At 43.1% G+C, this 11440-nt stretch overlaps 1 protein-coding gene across 2 annotated transcripts in view; it reads left to right on the top strand.

The window, feature by feature from the left end:
* LOC141084146 (protein shisa-like-1a) overlaps nt 1–11102 on the top strand; it is an 84374-nt gene extending 73272 nt beyond the window's left edge. Inside the window, exons 3-5 of one of the 2 annotated variants that reach the window (XM_073568629.1) lie at nt 1214–1267; nt 3606–3819; nt 7572–11102. In XM_073568629.1, the coding sequence (XP_073424730.1) occupies nt 1214–1267; nt 3606–3819; nt 7572–7836 (533 nt within the window). In that variant the 3' untranslated portion in view covers nt 7837–11102. The remainder of the gene's footprint in view (nt 1–1213; nt 1268–3605; nt 3820–7571) is intronic. The other variant, XM_073568630.1, reaches the window with a different exon arrangement.
* The last annotated feature ends 338 nt before the right edge of the window (nt 11103–11440 follow it).

Genomic DNA, 11440 nt, shown 5'->3' on the forward strand with positions numbered 1-11440 from the left:
TTTTGTGGCAAAAGTGCGTTTATTTTCTATTCAATTCAATGGGTGAAAAATGTTGAAGAAAACGGTAAAGGAAGTAACATGCTCTATGTCCAAAAAAGCATGCAAAGCACAAAATACTAATGACAAAAAAACAAGCTGTGTGCATGAGATTTCTGAAATCTCATAGACATAGCTAGTACCGAAAAACGCAGCTGGAAATTAGCATAGAGAAAAGCAGCAAAAACGCCCAGTGTGAACATAGGCTAAAACCTTGTGTTCCACTGCTGTACAATGGTGGACTCTTATTAGCCAAAAACTTATGCAAGTAATGATGACACTAACTTCTACATATGCTGGTTACAGTCATGATGGAGAAATATTTCTTGTTTCTGCAGATTAAGGCTAGTTTCACACTAGCGTATGGAGGAGCTGCAGAGGGATGTGGACTTCCTCCGTTCAGCTCCGCCTACGTCGGCATGCGGCCTGCGTAACCTATCTTTAGCATTGGGTATGCAGGCCATGCTGATGTATGCTGATGCCTCCGCATGCGTCATTTTGACGGTGTGGCGACCGCAACAAAATGCAACACGTTGCGTTCGGCGCAGGCTGCGCACAGTCAAAACGACGCATGCGGAGGCATCTGCATACATCGGCATGGCCTGCGTACCCAATGCTATAGATAGGTTACGCAGGCCGCATGCCGACGTAGATGGAGCTGAACAGAGGAGATGCGGCAGGGGGAGGAGCTTCACGGAGGAAGCCCGCATTCCTCCGCAGCCCCTCCATACGCTAGTGTGAAACTAGCCTAAGAGCTAGAGTTGTATTAGAAACATGCAAGAAATGCATGTTTATTGACAGAACAGTGGGTAGATTGGGTAAATGACATGTAAGTCTGAATTTAGTACGTTTTTTAAGGAGATTTCCAGGATTAAAAAAACTGACAAATGAAGGCATGGTAATAAAAGAACCTATACTCACACATTATAACCGCACTCCCTAATGCAACCCCCAAAGGTTGTCTTTGATTTGAATTGCAGGGAGCATGAAAAATAAGAATTACTAACCCATTAAAATCCCCCAGCAACTCTGCTCCTTTAGTCCAGCAGTGATAATGTTGTGTCCACTGTTGAGGTAATTGCTGCAGACAATCATTGGTCTCAGCGGATTGCTGGGGCCAATGATTGGCTGCAGTGGAAATGTGAATATATGTGACATCATTGCGTATCATCAACAGGGACCACCGGAATGGAGGGAGTGGAGTACAGGAGGAATTACCAGGTGATTGATGGTTAGTTTTTACACCATTTCCTGTTTCTAGGAAATATAATCCCCCAAAAATCTTTTAACAAGAAATCCAGTAGAAATGATCTTTACATAGTGCAGAAACGCTACTAGGAACATTCAAAGTCCCATTTCAGGTTTTTTTTCTAAATTTTACTAATCCGTTAGATATCAAGGCGGCCCAGTGGTTAGTATTGAAGCTTTTCAGTGCTGTAAAATCCCACCAAGGACATCATCTGCAAGGAGTTTGTATGTTCTCCCGTGTTTGTGTTGAGTTTCCTCTGGGTTCTCCGGTTTCCTCCCACATTCCAAATACTGATAGGGAATTTAGATTGTGAGCTCCATTGGACACAGTGATGATAATGTTTGTAAGGTGCTGTGGAATTAATGGTGCTGTATAGGTAAAATACTATTAACATCATTAGTATATGTACTTTATTATTATTATTATTTATTTATATAGTGCCATTAATTCCATGGTGCTGTACATGGGAAGGGGGGTTACATACAAAGTTATAGATATCGTTACATACAAAGTTATAGATATCATTAACAGTAAACAAATTTACAATGACGGACTGGTACAGAGGGGTGAGGACCCTGTCCTTGCGGACTTACATTCTACGGGATAGTGGGGAAGAGACAGAAGGTCTGGGGGTGCAGCAGCTCAGGCGGTGGTGAGGCGGCAGAATGGTTATTGCAGGCTGTAAGCTTTCCTGAAAAGATGGGTTTTCAGGTTCCGTTTGAAGGATCCGAGGGTGGTGGATAATCGGACATGTTTTGAGGCATGGTATTCCAGAGGATAGGGGATATTCGGGAGAAATCTTGGAGGCAGTTGTGTGAGGAACGAATAAGTGTTGAGGAGAGTAGGAGGTCTTGGGAGGATCGAAGATTACGTGAGGGAAGATATTGGGAGATTAGTTCAGAGATATAGGGATGGGAAAGGTTGTGGATGGCTTTGTAAGTCAGTGTTAGTAGTTTGAATTGGATTCGTTGGGGAATTGGGAGCCAATGGAGGGATTTGCAGAGGGGAGAGACAGGGGAGTAGCGAGGAGAGAGGTGGATTAGTCGGGCAGCAGAATTGAGGACAGACTGGAGTGGTGCAAGAGAGTTGGCAGGGAGGCCACAGAGGAGAGTGTTGCAGTATTCAAGGCGGGAGATGATGAGGGCATGTACAAGAGTTTTAGTAGATTGAGGACAGAGGAAGGGACGGATTCTGGAAATATTTTTTGAGTTGGAGGCGACAGGATGTGGCAAGAGTTTGGACGTGTGGTTTGAAGGACAGGGCAGAGTCGAGAGTTACTCCGAGGCAGCGGATTTCAGGTGCGGGAGAGAGCGTGATGCCGTCTACCATAATAGATAGATCGGGTAGGGAAGATACGTGAGGTGGAGGAAAGATAATGAGTTCAGTTTTGTCTACGTTGAGTTTTAGGAAGCGAGAGGTGAAAAAGGAGGATATGGCTGATAGACACTCCGGGATTCTGGACAGCAGAGAGGTGACATCTGGGCCAGAGAGGTAGATCTGAGTGTCATCTGTATACAGGTGGTACTGGAAGCCATGGGACTTTATGAGTTGTCCTAGACCAAGAGTATAGATGGAAAAAAGTACGGGCCCCAGGACAGAGCCTTGGGGGACTCTAACAGAGTCACATGTACGGTACATGCATTAAAATACCTCTGGTTGCTATCTTCTCCAGTTTCCAGCACTGTTCCACTTTTCTCCTGAGCTATGTGACTGCAGTTTTGGCTAACCAACTCGGACTGCGAGCTACTCTCTTATTGTAAGTCTACGAAAGCCTCGTTCTGAGTCTCATAGATTTACATTGAGAGAGTGACTTCCGGTCACGCACTGTAGTGAGCCGGCTGGTCACAGCTGCAGTCACATGATCCAGGACAGGACCGAAGCGGTGCTGGAATTGGCAGTGACTGGTATTTTACTGCATATACTCTACATATCTAATTTATAGTAAAATAAAATAAAAAAATACTGGAGTGCTACTTTAAACATTTTTACTAAAAGTCCAACACAAATTTTAAGCAATACTGTATGTAATTCAGCTAATAGAGCATTTTTCTCAAGGCTCTGCTATATTTGTAGCATGACAAAAAAATGCAGGACTTATTTTCACAGTAAATGAAAAAAATGTCAGGGGTCCCTATAAGAGATATAAAATAAATAAGATACAAAATTGATAAATGGATCCCCATTAAATGCTATCTCTACAATTAGTATGATAAATTGTGACCTTTACTAAAGGCCAAATCAATGACGGAAGACCAATATAATGATGGTGGGTCTTAATTAAGTACCTTTGAGTAATAACCAATCTTCATCTGTCTTCTAGCTTCGACTGTTAATGTGCGCACTTGTGAGGGTTATCCTGGGCAGGGTGACGTTTACCATTCAGGATTTTACTGTCCACGATTAAGTGACTCTCAAGAACACATGTACTGCTGCTGGCCGGGAAATGAATCCTTGAAATACTGCTGTAACCAAGAAGAGTTTGAGTCCGTGATGAAAGTAAACCTGTCAGAGAAACTTGCCACGTATATCTCTAGGTATGTCCAGAATACCGAATGCAGCCATTAAGTTTTGGGGGAATTGTAAAGTAACTACAATATTTGTGTATGTAGCAATGAACATGGGCCAGAATAAGCAGTCAGACAACTGGAGCTTTAGTGTCAAAAGTGATAAGAAAGGCTACCTGAACTCCAGACTCATAAAATGGGCATGTTAGCTGCAAACAGGTGGTCCAAATCTGCTTTTGTAACCAAAATTGTTGAAAAAAATCAATACTGTATGTTACAGTTGTGCTCAAAAGTTTACATACCCCAGCAGAATTTTTGCTTTCTTGGCCTTTTTTCATAGAATATGAATGATAACACCAAAACTTTTTCTCCACTCATGGTTAGTGGTTGGGTGAAGCCATTTATTGTCAAACTACTGTGTTTTCTCTTTTTAAATCATAATGACAACCCAAAATATCCAAATGACCCTGATCAAAAGTTCACATACCCTAGTGATTTTGGCCTGATAACATGCCCAGACGTTGACACAAATGGGTTTGAATGGCTACTAAAGGTAACATCTTCATCTGTGACCAGTTTGCTTGTAATCAGTGTGTGCATAAAAGCTGAGTGATGTGCTGGGATCCAGACAGACTCTTGCATCTTTCATCCAGCCACTGACGTTTCTGGATTGTGAATCATGGGGAAAGCAAAAGAATTGTCAACGGATCTACGGGAAATGCTAGTTGAACTGTATAAAACAGGAAAGGGATACATAAAAATATCCAAGGAACTTATAATGCCAGTCAGCAGCGTTCAAAATATGATTAACAAATGGAAAATCAGGGGCTCTGTAAAAATAAAACCATGGTCAGGTAGACCAGCAAAAATTTTGTCCACAAATGCCAGGAAAATTGGTTGGGATGCAAAGAAAAACCCACAAATAACATCAGCTGAAATACTGGACTCTCTGAAAACTAGTGGTGTGGCTATTTCAAGATGCACAATAAGGAGGCACTTGTAGCTGCATGGTCGAGATGCCAGAAGAAAGCCATTACTGTGGAAATGCCACAAAGTATCTTGCCTACAATACATAAAACAGCACAGAGACAAGCCTCAAAACTTCTGGAACAAGGTAATTTGGAGTGATGAGACAAAAATGGAACTGTTTGGCCACAACCATTACCGTTACATTTGGAGAGAGGTCAACAAGGCCTATAATAAAAGGAACACCATTCCTACTGTAAGGCTATGTGCCCACGTTGCGTGTTAAAACGCACACTAAAAACCGGACTCCTTCCCAGAAATCGCACGTTTTTTTCCCCCCGCGCGATTTTACCGCGATTCTGTTCGCGATTTTGCCGCGATTTTCTCAAGCACTTTCCAAGCGATTTGAAGCATCGCTTGGAAAGTGATTGACAGGTTGGTCACACTCGTCAAACATAGTGTTTGACAAGTGTGAGCAGCTTTTTACTATTGAGGCCACCTATGTGGCCTCAATAGTAAAAGATAAAATGTTAAAAATGATAAAAAAATAAAAAATCGGGGTATATTTACCTTCCGACGTCCCGCGCTGCCATCCCGGGCCACAGCATTCCCAGTAATGCCTTGCGAGACCTGTGATGATGTTGGTCTCGCGTTACTATAGCGATCTCGCGAGACCGCTAGAGTCACGCGAGACTATGTCATCACAGGACCTTGCCGCAAGGCATTACTGGGAACGCTTAGGCCGGGAAGGCAGCGCGGGACGTCGGAAGGTAAATATACCCCGATTTTTTATTTTTTATTCTTTTTTTTACAGGGGTATGGTACCCAGGGCCTGGAGGACAGTCTCCTCTCCTCCACACCGTGGGTACCAACCGCACATGAGACGCTTAGCTTCCCGCATGGTGGGCACAGCCACATGCAGGAAGTAAGTGATTCTCATGCATTCCTATGGGAGCGGAATCGCGGCAATTCTTTGCGATTCCGCACAAAAGAATGACCATGCTGCGATTTTTTTCTGCGATGCGTTTCCGCCGCGGAAAAAAGCGCAGCATTAGCACAGCATGTGTGGAATGCCATAGGAATGCATGGGGGGCGTTCTGTACATGATTTTTAAACGTTTTTGCAGCGTTTTCGCGCCGAAAATCGCAGCAAAAGCGCTTAAAAATCACAACGTGGGCACATAGCCTAAAGCACGGAGGTGGATCACTGATGTTTTAAGATGTGTGAGCTACAAAGGCACAGGAAACTTGGTCAAAGTTGAAGAAAAGATGAATGCAGCATGCTATCCGCAATACTGGAGGCAAATTTGCAATCATCAGCCTGGAAGCTGCACATGGGACGTAATTGGACGTTCCAACATGACATCGATCCAAAACACAGGGCCAAGTTGACCTGTCATTGACTACAGCAGAACAAAGTGAAGGTTCTGGAGTGGTCATCTCAGTCTCACGACCTCAATATAATATCATTGAGCCACTCTGGGGAAATCTCAACACGCAGTTCATGCTAGACAGCCCAGGAATGTACATGAACTGGAGGCTTTTTGCCAAAAAGAGTGGGCAGCTTTGGTATCTGAGAAAATAAAGAACCTCATCCACAACTACCATAAAAGACTTCAAGCTGTCAATGATGTTAGAGGGGGCAATACATGGTATTAAGAAATGGGGTATGTAAACTTTTAATCAGGGTCATTTGGATGTTTTGGGTTGTCATTATGATTTAAAAAGAGAAAACACAGTAGTTTGACAATAAATGGCTTCACCCCACCACTAACCATGAGTGGATAAAACGTTTTGGTGTTAGCATTCATATTCCATGAAAAAAAGGCCAAGAAAGCAAAAATTCTGCCGGGGTATGTAAACTTTTGAGCACAACTGTACATAGTGACATAATCACATAGTATAGTTGAAAAAAAGACACATGTTCATCAAGATCATCCGATGGGTGAGAAATGTTGTTGTACAGACCCCTTACATTAGATCATCTACAAAACTTCCAAATAAAAATACTAGTAATGAAATGTAGACCGAGATAGCATTTGGCTGAGAATTAGCAATATAATATTGCTGAAGCAGGTAACAGGTGATCGTGGGGGTGCCTGGTGTATGATCCCCAGCAATCTGATATTGATGACCTATCCTACAGCTTGTCTGTATCAAAGTAGTAGGAGCAACAAAGTAGCTATGGAAGTTGTTTATCAGTGCAAATTACAATTATATATATATATATAGAGAGAGAGAGACTTTTGAGATTATAAATACAATATCTCTGAAAATTAATTTGAAGATTATTTGAAAAGCAATTTTATTAACGTAATTAAAGCGAATCTGTCAGCAGGTTTTTGCTGCCTCATCTGAGAGCAGCATGGTGTAGACATAGAGACTCTGAATTCAACAATGTATCATTTCATTTACTGGGTGCAGCTGTTCTGACATAATGAGAGCTTTTAGATTTAGCGATACAGCAGAGCTGAGAAAGCTGCCCCCAGCCACACCAGGCTCTCTGTGTACATTGTCTTTTGACAGTGAGCTGCTAATCACAGAAGGGGCGGAGTCTAACTATCATGCACAGGCTGCTATAGTCCAGACAATGAAAATCACCAGGTGATAAAACTTTCAGTGTAAGTAAACAATAGCACACAGCCTAACATGTGAAACATCATTGAGTTCAGTATTTTAACCCCTACCTCATGCTGTCCTCATGTGACCATCTGGTAATGTGTGACATGAAGCAAGAACAGAACGTTAAAATGTTGTATTGTGTGATCAGACATATTTAGATCTGAGGTCAACTGACTGTTCTTGTGATTTTCCTAGGAGCCCTCTACCTCTTCTTGGCATTGGCTTCTACGGACTCTTAATCCTTTCCTTGATGATTGTAGATTTCATCTATTACTACAGACTCAATAAGGCAGCTTTCCACAACATGTTGGGTCACACGTGGATTGGGAAGCATCTAATCCTTCCTATATTCCAGAGAAGCCTGGGAAATGATATTCAGCAAAGGAACAAAGGTGTAACAGCGAGAATGACAGCCGATGCCAGACGTGACGAGCACAGACCTTTAGAAGGCAATGTGTGAGGAAGATGCGGGGGCGGACTGGCAATGGATGACTGAGAAATATTGCTCCGCTCACTATAAACAAAGGATATATTTATTTCTGGATATGACAATCAGCAGCCTTATGAGGACTACATTTCCTTTTATTCTGCCACACTGGGCTATTGGATGTACACCTGTCAGATGAATGTAGAGACAGCAGAATCAGCTCTAAGAGCATACGACATATGTGTTTAGCCAACAGTGCTGAATGGCACGGCGTTTTAAAGCCCACCCGCTTGCTCAACACTAAGCTAAAATACTCTACGTTAGTGCTAAGAAATTGCATAATTGATGTTTTTGTATTGCATCAATTATGCATTTCATCCTTTACATAGCACAATGTTAACAAACTGGAATAGGTAGGGCGCATTGTTTAATTCTTTTGTTCTTTAAAATTCTGCTTTGTAAAGGACCAAAGCATAAAAAGTGCAAAAAAGCATGGTGAAATACATCAAACTATAACGGCGAGGGATCATTAAAGGGATGTGCTAAGGGGGCTGCATACACTTTTACTAGATATCTCCTGTACTCTGTTGGTCACGTAAAATATTGAAGAGACCACAATGAGTTCACATAAACTATTTAAAAGAGTTTTATGCAGCCACGACAGGCTATTTACATGTAACCTATTTAGCCTATTATAAGTGGATCTGTTGTCAGGTTATGTAATGTGAACAGCATCAATTATTAAATAGATTTCTTAAATCCATGTCCAAATGGCTGTGTGATCCCGATATTAAAATGAGCATATTAAAAGTCCAGCTATAAAAAAGCTCAAAAGTACAAATGTCTTCAGTTTTCACCCACCCAACCTGATTGACCGCTGCAGCTTGTACTGAACAGTGTGAGATCTCAGCATCAGCATTGAGGAGGGACAATGAGGAGCTGTAAATCACAGCAGGGGGATGTATATTCAGCAGCAGAAGAGGAGGGACACTGAGGAACTGTCAATCACACTAGGTGGATGCATATTCAGTAGCAGAAGAGGAGGGACACTGAGGAACTGTCAATCACACTAGGTGGATGCATATTCAGTAGCAGAAGAGGAGGAACACTGAGGAACTGTCAATCACACTAGGTGGATGCATATTCAGTAGCAGAAGAGGAGGGACACTGAGGAACTCTCAATCACACTAGGTGGATGCATATTCAGCAGCAGAAGAGGAGGGACACTGAGGAACTGTCAATCACACTAGGTGGATGCATATTCAGCAGCAGAAGAGGAGGGACACTGAGGAACTGTAAATCACACTAGGTGGATGCATATTCAGCAGCAGAAGAGGAGGGACACTGAGGAACTCTCAATCACACTAGGATGCATATTCAGTAGCAGAAGAGGAGGGACACTGAGGAACTGTCAATCACACTAGGTGGATGCATATTCAGCAGCAGAAGAGGAGGGACACTGAGGAACTGTCAATCACACTAGGTGGATGCGTATTCAGCAGCAGAAGAGGAGGGACACTGAGGAACTGTCAATCACACTAGGTGGATGCATATTCATCAGCAGAAGAGGAGGGACACTGAGGAACTGTCAATCACACTAGGTGGATGCATATTCATCAGCAGAAGAGGAGGGACACCGAGGAGCTGTCAATCACACTGGGTGGATAGATATTCAGCAGCAGAAGAGGACAGACACTGAGGAGCTGTCAATCACAATAGGTGGATGGAGATTCAGTAGCAGCAGCAAAGGAGGAAGACGAGGGACATTTAGTAGCTGTCAATCACACTAGGAGGATAGAGTTTAAGCAGCAGAGGAAGCGGAACGCTGAGGATCTGTCAATCACACTAGGCGGATGGAGATTCACCAGCAGAAAAGGAGGGACACCGAGGAGCTGTCAATTACAATAGGTGGATGGAGATTCAGCAGTAGAAGAGGAGGGACACTGAGGAGCTGTCAATTACAATAAGTGGATGGAGATTCAGCAGCAGAGAAGGAGGGACACTGAGGAACTGTCAATCACACTAGGTGGATGGGTATTCAGCAGCAGAGGAGGAGAGATAGTGAGGAGCTCTCAATAACACTAGGTGGATGGAGATGGAGATTCAGCAGTAGAAAGGACACTGAGGAGATGTCAATTAGGCTGGGTGGATTGTACGGCCATTGTGCTAAGTAGTTTTTCAAAGTAAGTACACTAGAGATCTAGTTGATATTGCTTGCAATTTGTATTGAGAAATCTGACAATAGATAAATTTAAATCTGTATTTTAAAGTCTTTTATTTATGATGATTACCCATCATAAAGTAATATTTTTACATTTATCTTACATTTTTAAATGTAACCTTCCTTTTACAATAATTTGATATTAAGAATTTGTTCAACAATATAGTTTTAGATAACTTGGTAAACTTGAATCTAGCATTTCCGAGCTATCTTTCCTAACCCTGTAGGTTATGGAAAATAATGTAAAACCTATCACTTGAATCATGCTGGCCAAACCACAGGTAGCATGAATCACAGCCTGACTTCCTAGCTCTAGTCCATAGACAGGTCTCTCCCATGTGTGTACATGCGTGGGTTTCCTCCGGGTTCTCCCGTTTCCACTCACCCTCCATAGATACAGTATACTGATAGTGAAATTATATGAGCACTAATGGTGTCAGTTCTGATAATGTCTGTAAAGCGCTGTGGAAAATAATGGTGATATATAAGAAAGTAATATAAATAAAATAGTCCCGACCCGGCTCTTCAGGTTATATTCAAACATTCCAGGGTGACATTGTTCCCAAACCTCAGGCACCTTGAATCGAGTGACCGCTTCCCTTTAAAAGGAATCTGTCAGCAAGGTTTTGCTATTTAATAAGAGAACAGCATATTGTAGGAGCAGAGAGCCTGATTCCAGGGATATGTCCCTTATTAGGCTGTGTGCTTTAATTTCAACACAATCAGGGTTTAGTCAGCAGGAGATTATGACTGCCTGACTAGGTCACACATGCACACCAGTCAGGCTAATCTTTGTAACCCCACACCCACCACTGATTGGCAGCTTACTGAGCATACACAGTGTACACAGAAAGCTGTCAGTCAGTGCTGTTGACGCGGTTATGCACAGCTCAGCATTCTGACTATTGACAAAACTACATCAGTGAAAATGGGGGTTTTCTCATAGCTGGAATCAGGGTTTCTGCCTCTGCATTAGGCTGCTCTCGGATTACATAGTGAAAAACCTGCTAACACTTTCCATTCAAAGTACAGGTTAACGTTTAGACACATTTTGAAATATACAGTATGTATGTCTAAGGCTAGTTTCACATTTGCGCTTTATAGCGCAGCGACGGCCTGCGCACGGCCGCCGCTAAGCCCCGCCCCCTGCCGGCTCCCTGCCCGCCCCTTCCGGTCTTCGCCGCCTTCTAGCACACATGGGCGCTTGCGATCTGCGCACCCTATCTTTAGCATAGGGTGCGCAGATCGTGCGCTGGCCGTGCGCTAGCAGGATTTTGGTGTGCGCTGCGCACTTTTGAAGGTGCGCCCATGTGCGCCGAACGCATGTTGCATTTCGACGCGCACAGCGCACCTTCAAAAGTGCGCAGCGCACAGCAAAATCCTGCTAGCGCACGGCCAGCGCACGATCTGCGCACC

The sequence above is a fragment of the Dendrobates tinctorius genome, unplaced genomic scaffold (genome assembly GCF_039654945.1).
Source record: "Dendrobates tinctorius isolate UK_male_01 unplaced genomic scaffold, ASM3965494v1 ptg000022l, whole genome shotgun sequence".
NCBI lineage: Eukaryota > Metazoa > Chordata > Amphibia > Anura > Dendrobatidae > Dendrobates > Dendrobates tinctorius.